This window comes from Natrix helvetica (assembly GCF_964273705.1).
Source record: "Natrix helvetica genome assembly, chromosome: 2".
Taxonomy (NCBI): domain Eukaryota; kingdom Metazoa; phylum Chordata; class Lepidosauria; order Squamata; family Natricidae; genus Natrix; species Natrix helvetica.
The window spans coordinates 281092388-281109063 of NC_138552.1; the positions used below are offsets into that span (position 1 = coordinate 281092388).

Here is a 16676-nt window from a genome sequence, read left to right on the forward strand (position 1 = left end):
CCTTACAGAAATATTTTTAAACTGGGAATTGTATTTCTGGATCCTTGGGCAGTGGCCTTTGGAGAAAGCCTTAAGAAGGGTTAAGGAACCAAAAGAGGTATGTTCTTTTCCCACCAAGCAACCAGTCAACTTGCATGAACAAAGCAATTGATGGGGCAATGCAGCCTTAAAAGGAATTATTTAGATAGCTGTCTGTTTTTGCTTTTTAAATATATGCCTTATTATTCAATTGCAACTACTGTGAGAATAGTTCAGGGTAGATTGCCTCTTGTAATGTGTCTTTTACATTCTCAGATGGAGGAGTGCTATGCAGACTAGGTTTTTAGAAAAACACTGGAAGTTTTGACTGCATATTCAGGATATGCACCATTGAATTGAAACTTAAAGCTAGTTCTAAAATGGAATATATTTGTTATGTTTCAATAGGTCCTGCTAATAGGGTATCAACCTCAGATGTTAGAACTAATCCTCAAACCAATGGATCCAATACAGGCTTTAAGCCAAGAGGAAGAGAGTTTTCTTTTGGTAAGTTCATAAGAAAATTTTCTTTTATGTTAAATTAAGCTTCTTAATTTTGTTAATTAGAAGATGGGATATTTACATGTCTACTAGGTTGTGCATTAACACATTCTATATATCTTCAGCTATCCATTCTGGTTTGCAGCTCAGTAAATTAGATGTTGGTTGTTTCTTGGTAGTAAAAAACCTTTGACATTTCAAGATTTGTAGCCAAAATGTTAAATCAATGAGGGAACAACGCCAATAAACAGTCTAATTTTATTACATATTATGTGTTGTGGAATCTGTCAGAAACTTGTTCTGAATAAATCCAACTGAGTAATAAGGGAAACAAAAATATAATAGGATTGAATGAAATAATTTCCATTATATTTTGACAGAGGCCTGGAATGCCAAGATTACTGATTTGAAACAGAAAGTTGAAAATCTTTTTAATGAAAAATGTGGTAAGGGCTTTTTATCTTATTAAATAATATGCTTAGCACTTTAGAAAATTGTATTAGGAAAATAACTAAATTCAGCAAGGCATCAACTGTGTATGTAATTGAATTCTCATTTTCTGAAATGTTTGGTTAAATAAAATGGACTTAAAGATGTAGAAAATAAAATTGAACAAGCTCCAAATGTTCCCTGTGAAAGGAGTTCTCTATTGCTAAGAATGCTCTCTCTCTTATTCCATCTAGTCCAACCACACAATGGTTAAATACATTCATAATTCTGCAGCCTGATTCTCAAAGAATTAAATATTCAATTCAATTCAATTCAATTTATTTGTGCTTCTAGACCGCCCCCTCTCCCAGAAGGGACTCGGGGCGGTGTACAGTCCATAGAGAATATCACAAAAATACAATAAAAAATTAAATATGTATTTGGCTATGTCACTTCAGATTACAGATAAGAACTCTCATTAGATAATACTCAGCAAATCATTTATTTCCACTAATATTTACTACTTAAAACATTACTTTTTAAATTTTGTATTTGCTTAAATAAATAGAAGAAAAAAACAAAAATGATCAGAAAAAGAAAAGGGACAAAAGGCCAAAACATTATACTTAAAAGGCTCAGTCTTGAAACAGAGCCCATACACTGCAGTATGCATGCAGAAACACTACAACAGTTTGTGTTGCAGCTTTAAAGCTTCCTCACTTTAGTGTGATATAAGGGTCCATTGACTATAATCCATACAGAAGATGAATTCCTTAATAACAGGCTAACATTCCAATCTTCTGAATTTTTTTTTAAAAATACATTTTAATTCCAAGAATGCCTATTGCTACAAATTGTCTTATTTCAGAATTATAGCTGCAGTTTTAAAAAGTAAATATATTTTACCTACATGCAGTGTACCTACCTTGGGATTGGAATAGAAATACTTCATGTTGGATGAATCATATCTTTAATTCAAGCATTATTATCCTGCTCTTAGCTCAAACAAATTGCTTCATTCCTTAATTCACCCATTTTGGCTCAAACCTACCAAACAGATGTGAAAAACTTATTAAATGGAAAACAAATCACTCACACATATTATTTTATTCTAGGGGAAGCTCTTGGACTGACAGAACCTGTTAAAGTTCCTTTTGCGCTTTTTGAATCTTACCCTGAAGATTTTTACGTTGAAGGCCTTCCTGAGGGAGTGCCATTCCGTCGCCCATCTACTTTTGGCATTCCAAGATTGGAAAAAATCCTCCGAAACAAAGCTAAGATAAAATTTATCATTAAAAAGTAAGCCAGATGTAATGCATAACACACAAGTGGCCTTTCTACAAAAGTTAAATAAAGATGGGATTCAGTTTAGTCAATTACAGGATTCCTTAAATAGCTGTGTTTTAATATATGAAGGGTTGAACCTTAGGCCTTCCTAAAAGAGCAGGACTGTCCAAATACTCAGTTTAATAATATTGAATTATACTCCTCAAAAGAAGAAAGGATTCAATTTTACAAGTATGTGATCATTTACTTCCTTATTTTTTATTAGAAATAGTTGGCAGACTTACCTTTGGAAACATTGGAAAAGAACTTTATCACTGTCCAGAGTAAACAGATGTGAGGAAACTGAATTATAGCATATGCCAAAATTCCTCTTAATGTGTGTGGCTATTTATTTGTGGCATTAGATCAGCTGAAGATACATGGTAGTTTGAATAAACTCTCTGTTCATTTATAACTTCCCAAACAAGCTACATGTACTCCTATATGAACTTCCTGTGTTAATTAGTAAAATAAGAGACTTTAATTGTTTTGATTTCTCTATAAATAAATGCAGAATTATTCAAATTAATAAAATGTAAGAAGCCAAATATTATTAATAAGAGTCGTGGTGTAGTAGTGGTTTAATAGAATGCAGCACTGCAGGCTGCTTTTGCTAACTGCTGGCTGCCAGCAGTTCGATTCACTAGAATTTAGGCCCTATTTAGTGGAACCACATCGCATTTCTGATCCCAGCTAGGCTGAAAACCTGCTCGCTGTTTTTCCATGTAACATTTATCCAGCCCTTCGGTAGTTGCCCAGAAGAATGAGGATGAAACAAAACCAGGCATTGAACGAGTAATCCACACTTTCATTCTGGGGTGATAGCAATAAATGAGCACCAGGAAACGGCTTTTAACTGGGAGGGTTTGGAGCTATATGAGCTGAAAGATCCTCAAAGTCTGTTGAATTGGAGAAATAAATTCAACATGGTGTCCATATGGTATTCTAATGGAAGCTGTTAAATCCATTCAAAAAGCAAAAGGAAGTTCGTGCTTCTTCAATGCAAAGGGAAGTAGGCAAAAAAATCCCATTTCTCCCTTCTTCATGGAATCATGCAATTTTCATTTGTTTCTGAATTCAGAAAAGGTGTGGCTCCAGGGAAAACTCTTAGTTTCATTAAAATTAAATAAAATATTGTCTTTGTGCATTCTTCCACATCCTGGTGATTCCAAATGTGTTGGATTCCAGTCCTCAGTACAGTTGTCCATAGGGCTTCAGTTGGGGGAGTTCCAACACTGATGATGGGCTTCAAATTGGAGAAAACTAGATGACATGGAAATTTTTGTCTAATCTCTCTTTATTTCTTCAGCATGTCATTTGGGGGGGAGGGGGGGATCCCTTTCTAGATACTTCTTGCTATAATATCATTAGGAATTCAATTTCTGTTTTTGAAACTCCACAAGTGCCTCTGTGCATAACATTTGAAATTATAATGAAAGTCTCCTTTTAGGGCACCCATAGAGCAGCTGAAGTATTCCCTGAGTTTTGCTCTAATCTTTGGCTCAAGGGTTACCTGGCATTTCTGAGCTTCTGCGAATGGGACAGGGTTTGAAAAGGAATGATTGTGTTGAGGCAATAATTATCCTTGCCACCCTGTGATCAAATTTAATATTCTACTCTTGTGACACTTATATTGAGCTGTTTGTAATTTCTTTCCCCCTGCTTGTTGATTTTAATTCTTTATTTTCGTACGCCAAATCTTAACTATGTTTCTCGGCAGGCCAGAAATGTTTGAGGCAGCAATTAAAGAAAATGCTACTGCTATTCCAAGTCCTCAAAGTGAGTTTCACTTCTGCTTTGGTGGTAATTCTCTTGCATCAAAAGTTCACAGCTATGTTTCTTTCGGGAATTGGATGCTCTTAAAGAGGGACATAGATAAATCTGCAGTTTTTGGAAGAGTCCCTAGAATTTGCTAGAGACTTTGGGCCAATCTATTTCCAAACCCAGGTAGTGCTTAAGTTACAATGGTAATTGGGACCAGAATTTCTAAGCGACTGGTCAGAGCATGATGTTAGGTGACTGCACAACTTAGTAAGAACAGTCCCTATTGTCATCATTAACCAAGGCAAGGAATCATCCCAATCTAAGCCTCTCCCAGTTTGGTCTCTCCCAGCCATGACTCTTGGTAAAGTAAGGGACTGACTGCAACTCTTTCATCCACTTATCTCCCGCCATCTCTGCCAAGGTAGCTGGTGCCTGTATCTGGCCTTCTTCCCAAGGCCCCGTGTTATCTTGTCCAAATCGTATATAGTTTTCTCATGAAGCTTCAGGAGGCTGCACGTGATTTGGACAGGCCTGCACATGATTTTGGGAAGAAGGCTTATCATGGCCAGCAGCTGCCTCTTGAAGATGGAAAGAAGAAGATGGCAAAGGTCAGCTGTGAGGCAGCAGGTCCAGCAGAGTCCAGGACCATAGAGTCCACAATACAGAGGGAGTGCCCCTGCATTTTTAAATGCGAGTGGGCTGCCAAGCACTTGAATTTTAATTATGTGACTTCAAGACATAACTACCATTTGTTCAGCACTTCTGTAACTTTGAATTCTAACTGAATGAATGGAGGTTAAATGAGGACTACTTCTATACCATGTGAGAGGCCCCCAGATTTGATACTGAGCTCCCACAATAAAAATAATACATTCATTAAGTAATATCTCCGTTTCCTGTGTATTATGGTGTTCTCCCCATGCAAAATTTCAGTAGACGAGCATGGGAGTGGGCACTGCACATCTGAGCCGACCAGTAACATTTCAGTCAGATTTGTGATCCAAAATAGATCTGCAGTTACAGGGAAATAGTTTCAACATCAGCTGTGGTTTGCTGACATTTTGCTTCACTAATTATTTATCCAGATCTCTAGCTGCTATTCTGTATGCTGGTCTGTATTTCCTTTCTGGTAGTTTTAAAATTCAAAAGCTGCAGATTTCTGCAGCACTTTTACCTTTTTGTAGTAGGAAACACTGATCCGGTTCTAGTTACAGCTGTCATCTTTCATCTATGTAATCTAACTCTTGCGTAGTCAGTGTCTCTGGTTTATTTGTTAACCTTTTCACTGTGCAGTTTCATTATTAAAAATGAGAATGGAGTTTGTTTGGGAGGTTTCAAGCTAATGTTCTGCCTCTGCATCTTTTCTAAGGAAGAACCAGCTTATGTAATACTGTGATAAATGCTGTAAGTGTGCCTGACCCAGTGGTGAACACAGCTGCTGGAGTAGAAGACCTTAACATCATTCAGGTGACAATACCAGGTACTCTGCCCACTTCCTATAACTGAGGTTTTAAAAACTGTTGAATAGCACTAAAAAAAAAAGATAATGGCAATTAATAGTATTTAGAACATTACTTTCCTTTGGATATAAAATAGACTCATATGTGCTTTAGGCTAACCATGAATAAAGGTTCTACCCAGTGGGCATTCTGTTGAGTGGGTCTCCTTTTTTTACATTGGTACTAAAAAAAAGGACTTACAACACATGGCCGAAATTACAGCCATTGCAGTGCCCCCACAGTCATGTGATTAAAATTTGATGCACTCACTCCCCAGCTGTCTGTCTCACACACACACACAATCTATGCCTTTCTGGCTGCCCTGCATCCTGACTTGCGGGACGGCAAACAGTCTCAGAAACACACTTGCCATTCCCCAGCAAGTGCCAGCAAGCATTCACCCAATTACCTTATCACCCCAGTCCCCTCAAGCAGCCAGTAAACATTCATTCATTCAGCTGTCTTTCCGTTCCCCACACTAATCTTTTATCTTTTGCAGCCAAAGCATAAGTGGTTCACTACCTGTGCTGTTTCCTTTTCAGGCCACCTTCCTCCACAAACATTACTTATACGTGACTAAAGCTGCACTGAAGCTGTAATTTTGTAAAGTTACAAAGGTTTACACTACCTTTGTTGATTCCTTTTTGAGCCCACATTCTCCCAGCAAATGTTCCCTACATGTGTCTAAAACTCTGCTGGGTTAGAAAGCTGCCTTGTGTAGGAAACATTCATGGCAGAAACTGCGTCTGAAAAGGTGATAGCAAAGACCGGGAGCGACTTCTGCTTTGGGTGTCCTGGGTGCAAAAGATGAAAGGTTGGTGTGGGGAACTGAAGTGGCGTGCTTCTATTTTTCATCTTTTGTTGGGTGCAAAAGACGAAAAATTGGTGCAGGCGACTAGGAGAGTAATATCTGCTCCTGTTTAGATGCCCAGTTCAGTGCCCATTGGAACACTCTATCTGTAGGCAAACTTTAAAGGAAGGGGAGACATGGGACAAATTATTTCTTCGTTTTGTTTTGAGTATTGGTATATATATGATGTCAATGATTGGTTGGAAATTAAGGTTGAGATGTTTTGTTTTTCCCATTGAGGGCAGCTTTCTTTGTGTTTTCATTGTTAGAAGGACACTTAAGGCTTAAGCTTCCCTGTCTGCTCTGATTTCCAGTGCTAAACGGCAGGACATCTGCCAGAAATTTTCAGTGCTTTCCAAAAAGACCTGTGCAGAGCTTGGGGATTCTTGGGGAACTACAAGTTGGTGTGCTCTAACCCACAATGTAGCACAGTATGCCTGTACAAGAGATGCCTTGGGCTCAAGAACTCTGCCCTCCTCTCTTCCTATGCAGCTAGTAGAAATCCCAACACTTTTCTTCTTATTTTACTTATCCACAGTTTGCTGTTGTGTGAAGTTAAAGATTTGCTCAACTGCAATGTCTTCAGGAACTGTTTTGAAATCCAGTCATATGAAACAAATGAACAAAACATGAATTCCTTTTGGGATATCTTTTTAAGGGGTTACAAACCAGTGTCCATTGGCAAGAAATCAGTCCCCACCTTAGTAATGTAGCACTAAGTTGAGCCGTGAAATGGATATGTTCTATGCTTCTGGCATTCCTTCTCTTGGTTTCTTCAAGCCCCAAACAGCAAATCAGCTGGGCCAGGATTAAAGCACCACCCACTACCAGGAGATAGAACAACCCCCAATAGTACCCCTTAAACTGATCACTAGGTTGTCTTAAATCTTCAAAAGTGATTTTAAAAACCATAAAAATACAGTAATTACATTTCTTTACATTTTGCAGATGACGATGAGAGAACCTCCAAAGTAGAGAAGGCCCGGCAGCTGAGAGAGCAAGTGAATGATCTCTTCAGTCAAAAATTTGGTAATTAGTGCATTTCCTCCTCTCAGCCTTTGAGTCCATCGTTTTGCTAAAACAGCAAAACAATCTTCACCATTTTTGAAATTCAAATACAGGGGAGATGTATAAACAAAGAAGAACTTAATTCTTGTGTTTTGTTTTGTTTTACGTAACTTTGGATCCATATGAATGGAAAAGCACATGCTCTGTGGTAAAGAATAGTTTCCTTTAGCAAGCCTCTCCTAGTTACAGTAGCAATCGGTTTTAGAGTGAGTTAGGTGGATTTATGTGGAATCAGGTGGATTTCTTATCAAAATCATTGCACAAAATGGCAGATGGGTCTGTGCTTGAAACTACTGATAAAATGTTCCAAAGGTGTTTTTTTCAAGAGACAAGGGGACTTTCTTGGATGAGAAGCGAAACATCTTCAAAGAAAAAAACAGAAAGTCCCGTTGCCTCTTGAAAAAGCACCTTTGGGACAACCATGACTTGGATGACTGAGATTCTCCATACACATTTACTGATAACATGGAGGGTGACAATGAGACCACAGAAAAAACATTGACTGGGGTGAGAGGCATTCAGGATTCCTTAATGCATCTATGAGGAACTGTATGCAGTGGTAACATGATTTTCTTCTAAGCTGCTACATGAGAAATTCTAACATTCAGTTTTTAACTTAATGTTAGAATAAGTAAGAGCAACACACACAAACACACGGTTTAAAAGTAGAATGTACTTAGAACAGGGTCACACTCTCTTCCCTTCACAAAACTGGTGCTCACAGCCAGCTGCCTTCTAGTTCAAGGCCCAAACATTTAAATTGCACTTGCTCATGTCTTCCCCCTACAATGAATCCTACCTCCAGAGCCACGACTACCCACCAGGAAGCACCTGCTGCTACTGTGACAGCTCAGGGTTCTTGCTCTCTTTTGCAATGATTTCCCCATCCCAATTTGTTCTATTATTGACTTGGTTATATTTAACGCCTTGGAAATCAAAAGTAAAGCTGGAGCACTAGTGTCAAAATGATTTTAAGACTGTAGCTAAGTTTTCTTAGCTCTTAAAAGAAATCCTATCCCAGGCTGTATGGAATAACAATCAGAGAAAACAGCCACAAATCTGCAGCAGAAATATTATCACAATGCACATAGAAAATGAAGACTAAAAACTTTAGGGAATAAAAAGGAATAGACCTGGGATTAAGAAAGAGGCACTAAGTAAAAAGCACTTTGGGGAGGATATGCCAAAGATGGGGAGCCGGTTCCTTAGTAGCCATTGGCCATACCAAACAGGGCAGAACTTCCATCCAACAGTCCTATCTGGCACAGGAGAAGAAAACCCTTCAGTGTACAGTGTATAATTAAGATACAGTGTTGTTTAACACAAAGTGTGATTTTGAGATTTTGATCTTTTATAATGATGAGCTTTAATAACTACATTTTTAAAAGCAACTGTTCCTCTAAACAAAAATAATAATTGCTGAGAAGCAAATAACAGGCAGAAGTTATTACTTTCATTTCCTGATCAGGAAGTTCACTATTATGATAAAATGTATGTGTGCATGATGGTTCTTATCAGGATTTATTATTATTTTTAATTATGCTTAATGGTCATGGGAGGTTTTTTTTAAAGCCGCACTATTACTACGTTGAATGAACAAATCAACATGTAATTAAATGAATATTTGGTTCTTCGTTGTGTTAAAAAATAGTCATTTGAAGTTTTTTCTCCCAATACTGTTCTTTCTCATAACTACTATGCAGTTACCATATTTTTCAGAGTATAAAACGCACTCCCCCCCCCCCCCCGAAAGTGGGTGAAAATTTCTGTGTGTCCTATCCAGAATGGGTGGCGGTGAACTGGCCACGCTGAACGGGCCACAGTAGTGGCAAACAGGCAGTGGCAAAGGGGTGTTGAACGGGCTGTGGCAGCGAATGGGGTGCTTTGGTGGCAAGTGGGTCGCACCGGTGCTGAATGGGCCGCAGCAAATGGGATGGATGGTGGGTGGCAGAGGCAGATTTTTTTCCCTTTGTTTTCCTTCCCCCAAAAGCTAGGTGTGTCTTATAGTCTGAAGCGTCTTATACTCCGAAAAATATGGTATATTCCAAATATGTTGCTTATTCCTCATTCATTTTTATCATCTTGTTCCTAAGGAATATGCACACATTTCAAAAAATACCTCTGAACCCATCTTTACTTGCCATCTTTGATTAGCTCCTTTTTCTCTTCTGTAGGGGAAGCTATTGGTATGGGATACCCTGTGAAAGTCCCATACCGAAAAATCACTGTCAACCCTGGCTGTGTGGTGGTGGATGGAATGCCCCCTGGTGTATCTTTTAAAGCTCCCAGCTATCTTGAAATCAGTTCCATGAGGAAGATTCTGGATTCCGCAGAGTTTATTAAATTTACCGTCATTAGGTATGTGACTTTCAGTGGTACATATTTAGTGTAACCTGCGTATTTTAATTGTGTGTTGAAAGAAACTGTTGTAGATCAGGATGTTGGGTTGGGCCCTCAGTACCCTCAGGCTGGGAAAAGGCAGCAGTCTTCCCAGTGGCAGTCAGGGTGTTAAGAGAGCCCACCTTGTCTTCTTCTAGCCTCTGTGTCGTCAGCAGGCCAGCTCTTCTGCAGAACTCTTTAAAAAGGATGTGGTGACTTCATTGGTCTAGGGAATGGACCACAGTCAAAACAGTTCTAAGAAATTTGGAAAGATCAGGAGGGAAGGTTCCCTAAATTGAGGCTTGGCCTGGAGATGAACAATTCTGCATCTGCCTCTGACCTGTAGAACTCTCTTCATATTCTTTGGCAGCAAGTCCTCAATTTGCAACCATTCACTGAGTGACCATTTGAGGTTATAACAGCACTGAAAATAGTGACCTACAACCGCTCCTTACACTTATAACTGTTGCAGCATCCCACAGAGACCTGATCAAAATTCAGAGGCTTGGCATATATTTAGAACAATTGCAGTGTCCCAGGGTCACATCCTTGCCATTTTCAACCTTCCCAGAAGGCTTCTTTGATTGTGTGTGTGTGGGGAGGGGGGGGGGAGGAGATACCAGATTCTCTTGATGACCATATGATTTATTTAACAACTACTGTGTTTAGCTTAGCAGCCATGGCAAAAAGATCATAAAATTGGCCACAACTAAAAACTGCCTTGCTTAGCCGTAGAAATTCCAGTTCCAATTGTGATCATAAGTTGAGGATTGTCTATAATTTGTAACCACTTTAAGTAGTGCAGAATTGGAAGATCAACTCTTCTTTGTTATAATGGTTGGAATGCTTTATAGCTATCAGGCTTTGTATAATCCATCTTGAAAAAGGATTTGACTGACAGCTTCTTCTCTCATCCCTCCTTAAGACAAAGGAGAACTGATGTGAGGAGATATTTTCAGTATCAGAGATAAGTGTTTTGACCTTGAGGTTTGCCTTGGGTAGAGACAGAAATAGAATTTTTGGAATGCTTGCAATCTAGGATGGAGATAGCCAAGTTCTGGAATTCAAGTATAATTGTTTTTAAAAAGGATAAATTACAGGTATGGTATTAGGTATTGAAAGGAAAATGGCAAAAATGATAGAATTAAACAGAATTCAATAAAATAGGAAATACGACGATTTGAACTGGGCGTGAAGATATAAAACTAGGGCTGTGTATTTTTTTTATGTTGAATTTTTTTATTGGACTTGCTGAATGGTTTAGGAATTATAGTATTAATAGAGCACAGTTGAAGTTTCTAGATTCCATTAATTCAACTATTTGTTGCATTTATATCCTGCCTTTCCTCCAGGAGCTCAAGGCCGTCTACATTATCCCCCTTCAATTTTATACTTGCAACAACCCTGTAAGGTATGTTAGGCTAAAAGTCACCCAGGGAATTTTATGTCGTACTAGAGATATGAACCTGGGTCTCCACATTCCTAATCCAACATTCTAACCACTATTCCACACTGTGATTGATGGCTGGTGATGAAAGAGGTTACAGTCACATATTTGGAGGGCATCAGGTTGAAGAAGCCTGCATTAATGTAACATAGAAAAATAAAATCACAGTTTTTGAAAATTAAATGGCTTTATATTGGTTCTAAAATTGGCCACTAAAAACATTTCTTGGAAGTCATCAGTGGAAATTTGGATTAAATAATTTATTTCTGAGCATTGAAATGTTATATTGTTTTCCAACAGACCATTCCCTGGACTTGTAATGAACAACCGTAAGTATTTCATTAACAAAATAAATCTTTATACAATTTTACTAATTGCATTAACTCATCTTACTGTTGTATATTGCTCCGGGCATGTACAAACAACTATGCATTTCTGTCATTTCTATGGTCAGTTTAGAAGTCTTTCTGCTGTTTTACCCATTTTAGAAATAATCCATCATTTCCTAAATACAATACAGTATATCACATAACAATTCAGCAATATGCTGAAGCATAGATTTCTAAAAAATTCTTTACCTGTAGTTGCTTTTCATTTTGATTTGGCTACATCAGCATCTATAGTTCAACCCTACATATTATTTTATTTTCATAAAATCTCTAACCCTTCTAAATTATAAGTGGTTCAAATGTATCCAAAGATGTTATTGCAGAAAAGGAAAGTGATTTTAATGAGCTCAAATTTTATACAGACAGCAACATTGCTCTGGTGTTTTTCCTATCTGAACTGCCAAAACATTTTAACAGTTTGTATGCCGAAACTGAATAATACTATATCTCTACGAATGACCCTCGGGTAGTTGTGAGGGGCATTGCTTGATAAAAGTTTGATTCTGATCCTGTCCGTTCTAGAAATTACTGAAAAAGCAGAAGCAGAAGTCCAAGCAGCCACTGTGCCAGCTCCTGAACAGGTGATACAAGGTAAATTCTGCAGTTATATTAGTGGCTCAGTAATTCCAGCATGAGTTCTAAGGAAGCTTTTGCTCATCACCCTTCAAGTTTCATGTGGTTATTATTATGATGTTATGTTAATACAATGCAGTCTAATTTTTATTTATGTTGGGAGGAGATAGCCCAACCCTCCACTGCAGTATTGAGATATCTAGAAATAGAGTGATGTCATTTTAGATACTCTTCTCTTATAAAAGAGGCTTTAGAGCAGTGGTTCTCAACCTGTGGGTTGCGACCTCTTTGGGGGTCGAACAACGTTTTCACAGGGGTCGCTAATACCCTCAGAACTCTAAACTTTAAACTCCACTTCGCGTTCCTCGAAACCCCCCGCGGATGGGTTCCAGAGTCATCGCCAGCTGCGCAGAGAGTCGCCGCGGCTCCACGCTGTAGAAAACATAGGTGCGCGTGCACACCCCGTACAATTGCAGCTTCAGAGACTTCATAATGGTGGAAAAGTGTTCTCACTCTGACAAAGCGCTGCCTTGTCTTTCACAGCCACCTCGTTTCTAATTGGGGGGAAGAAATCCTCTGCATGGATCCCCCCAATTGGAAACGAGACGGCTGTGAAAGATGTATGGGGTCTGGAGCCCATCCGTGCTGCCAAGGACGGGCACCAGACGGAATGCCGGCCGGGCTGAGCACGGAGGAGCCGGCGGCCCGGGTGCCCTGGAGTAGCCCCAGCCAGCATGTCCCGCAAGAAGAGCCCCAGAAGCAAGGGCGGCAGTGCCGCCCCCACCCATCACCCAGCAACATGCTGCCACTGCTGCTTCATCAGGCTGGCCGGGCAGGGAGCGGGCGCAGCCTCGTTTCCAATTGGGGGGGGGGAGAAATCCTCTGCATGGATCCCCCCAATTGGAAATGAGACTGTTGTGAAAGATGTGTGGGGTCCGGACCCCACCTGTGGGGGAGAGGGGTCCCCCTCGCGTTCCTCGTCTTCCTGGATGGGCTCCAGAGTCATCCCCAGCCGCGCAGAGCCTCGCCGTGGCTCCACGCCATTGAAAACATAGGCGTGTGGCGCTCGCACAACCTGCAAATTACAGCCTCGGAGACTTTCCCCCAGGGAAAAATGCTGCTGCCAGGTACTTTTAACCTGTGATTAAAGGTGACCACAGTATGTACAATACAATAATACAATACAATACAATAATACAATAGTAGAGTTGGAAGGGACCTTGGAGGTCTTCTAGTCCAACCCCCTGCCCAGGCAGGAAACCCTATACCGTTCCAGACAAATAGCTATCCAACATCTTCTTAAAGACTTCCAGTGTTGGGGCATTCACAACTTCTGGAGGCAAGCTGTTCCACTGATTAATTGTTAAATGTGCGTCTTTGTGTGTGAGTGAGACAGACAGACAGACAGACAGACAGACAGACGCACACAGTGACAGAGATGGGGGAGGTAGGTGAGAGATACACAGAGACAGAGAGAGGCACACAGAGAGAGAGAGAGACAATCAGACAGACACACACACACACAGAGTGACAGAGATGGAGGGAGGGAGAGAGAGAGACAGAGTGAGTGATTGAGTGAGTGAGAGTGAGAGACAGACAGAGAGAGAAAGACACACACACACACACACACACAGAGTGACAGAGATGGAGGGAGGGAGGAGAGATACAGAGAGAGACGGAGGGGGAAGGAGGGGAAAGAGATACAGAGAGAGAGAGAGAGAGAAAGAGAAAGATATATTCTCTTAATATATAGATATATTAAGAAATATTTCACAATATATAATTACATATTGTTTTTTTGATTAATCACAATGCTTTAATTATGTTCAATTTATAACAATAAAAATACATCCTGCCTATCAGATATTTACATTATGATTCATAACAGTAGCAAAATTACAGTTATAGAGTAGCAACGAAAATAATTTTATGATTGGGGGTCACCACAACATGAGGAACAGTATTAAAGGGTTGTGGCATTAGGAAGGTTGAGACCCACTGCTTTAGAGACTTCTGTATAGAGTGAAAACAGTCCTTCCAAGGCTACAGTCATTGACAAGACAGGTTAATAAAAGTTGGCTACCAATATAGAATTAATACCAATATCTGTACGTATTTTCTTCTAGAGCCAGTTGAAGCAGACCAAATAGTACAAGTATCTGTGGAGGAAGGTAAGGCTCTGTGATCTAATGAGAAGAAAGCACTTGCTATTTGGATATGCATGTCATGTCCATGAAACTAAAAATAAAGTTAAATCGGTTTTACACCCTTTGTAAACAGTCTTGCTAGCTTTTCTAATTATGAATCAGTGAGCATATAGTCATACTTGGGTTGAGTGGTATCCCATCCTTAAATTGCAGTGGGTTTTGTGAATCATATCCCATTTGCTGCATTTTTTTCTTTTTTAAGCTACTCTTTCGGAGTTTATGAAGATAACTGTATTAGCATCAGGGAAACTTAGCAGCCCTTCTGATTTGTTAATCTTTGGATAAATAGAATATAAGATCTCTGTCTCTCTTGTTTTTCAGTGTCCTTTGTGTTGTCTAAAAGCAGCCAAATACTCTTTGTCTCCACAGATTCAGTACAGACTGAAGAACACTCTCAAATAAAGCAGGAGCCAGATCCTACGTGGTAGACCTGACTTGCATTAGGGTAAAGGACAGTCATAACACGAAGCAGAGTGGTGGGTGATAGTCAGATACTTTTCTAGGTAGGCGATGGACCCCCGACTGTTGCTGTGAATGCAGAATCTATGATCTGACTTCCATTTATATTGGTCCTGTAACTATGTAGATCACTTAACTTGGCGGAGTCCCTCTTACAGTTTTTTAAGTTGTGCTCCTTTTGTCCTTGGGCCACTTGCTTTGACTTCTAGTCCTCCTGAACCTTTAGAGCAATCTTCCACACCCTTTATGCCCTCCGTTTGTTTTGGATGGCATCCTCTCTGCCCATTGGCTTTGCTGGCTGGGGCTGATGGGTGTCAGAGTCCATGTCTGGAGGGCTTGAGATACCGAACGAACCAAGTTAAACTGAATGAAATATGTACAGTATGCAAAAATAGCCATTATTTTCATAGGGCTTCTAGTAGCAGTTTATTTAACTTCCATCTCTGCCATTTTGTTTTTTCCTCCTCGATCTCCAATCAAAAGCAAAAGCATCAAGGCTTGAGAAGAGTTTGTTGGGATGATTCTGGCCCGTGTAATATAATTGTATAAGAGAAGTACCTTCTGTCTGTCCTGTCCTAACGTCTATGGAGATTCTCAGTCATCCAGGTCACAGTTGTCCCATGGGTGCTTTTCAAAAGGCAACTGGACTTTGGTTTTTTTCTTTGAAAACATTTTGCTTCTCATCTGAAGAAGCTTCTTGGATGAGAAATGAAACGTTATCAATGAAAAAACAAAATCCAGTTGTCTTTTGAAAAGCATCTCTGGGACATCCTATCCTAACTTATCCCATTCCTCCCTCCCTCCCTCCCTCCCTTTCTAGATAGAAATCTCTACTTGGGTCAAAGGTCCTTTGGAATTGTTACAAAACAGAGATACGTATCTTCAGTCCCAGGCCTACTTGAGAAAAGAACGGTTGTTACTTTTTTGCTTTTGGTAATAAAAATCAGCAGGGATTAGCAAATAAATCTGCCTCCTAGGTGAATAGCCCCTAGGTGCATTGTGATCTTTTTTTTTTCCCCTTGAAGAAGGATGCCCACCATAGTTCAGATTAATTTAAACTAGGTGGGCGGGGGAGTTGAAATTTGTCCGATTTTAATTTCTTTTTCTTCTTTAATGGCTAATTGGATAATAGTATCTGTATATTTGAAATAATTTTTTCCTATGATATATCTCTCAACTCATATGTTTTTAATAAATAAATAAATAAAAAACTGGTTTCCTGAGCTGCTGTTTCATTTGAACGTATAAAAAGAGTATGATGGTGGGATCCATATCATAATATGGCGGGAAGCTTAAAGCTGGGCTTCTTAACAGGGATAGTAAGGCCAGGGGTTGTGACCTGTCCTGCCCTCCGTCCCACAGATTCACTCCAAGGGAGGAGATCCTGTGGCTTTTGTACAGTAGGATCAGGTCTCATTGGGTGTTGCACCCCCTTCATTTCAACAGCCACTGAATCCAATACGTTAAACCTTTTCAGGCCCCTCTTCAGCCAGCACTGATTCTTCTTTAGCCAGCACAGGTGGCAAGAGACGGGGCAAACTTCCCTACCCTGAAAATTCTGCAATATTGCAGTGGTCAAGCCACGCAGTGCCCAAGGCATGACTGTCTAAAGGCTTCCTAGGAATCTAGGAAAGGGCACAATTGATTCACTAGAGGAAGCTGTACAAAAGCCACAGCTGCTACCTGCTCATCCAGCAGGACCTGTGAACACAGAGGGGAAAAAAACCCAAATTGCACACATCCTTGTACCATTATTACATACAAGGT

General features: G+C 39.8%; 1 protein-coding gene across 4 annotated transcripts in view; it reads left to right on the top strand.

The window, feature by feature from the left end:
* The window catches only part of GTF2I (general transcription factor IIi), a 71905-nt gene extending 56187 nt beyond the window's left edge, over window positions 1–15718 (top strand). For 3 of the 4 annotated variants that reach the window (XM_081941419.1, XM_081941420.1, XM_081941421.1), the window contains 11 exons: window positions 427–525; window positions 900–965; window positions 2064–2247; window positions 3995–4053; window positions 5408–5518; window positions 7336–7416; window positions 9630–9813; window positions 11582–11610; window positions 12193–12261; window positions 14370–14414; window positions 14820–15718. In XM_081941419.1, coding sequence (XP_081797545.1) covers window positions 427–525; window positions 900–965; window positions 2064–2247; window positions 3995–4053; window positions 5408–5518; window positions 7336–7416; window positions 9630–9813; window positions 11582–11610; window positions 12193–12261; window positions 14370–14414; window positions 14820–14878 — 986 coding nt within the window. In that variant the 3' untranslated portion in view covers window positions 14879–15718. Of the gene's footprint in view, window positions 1–426; window positions 526–899; window positions 966–2063; window positions 2248–3994; window positions 4054–5407; window positions 5519–7335; window positions 7417–9629; window positions 9814–11186; window positions 11246–11581; window positions 11611–12192; window positions 12262–14369; window positions 14415–14819 lie in introns of those variants that run through there. The other variant, XR_014174381.1, reaches the window with a different exon arrangement.
* Window positions 15719–16676: the final 958 nt, after the last annotated feature.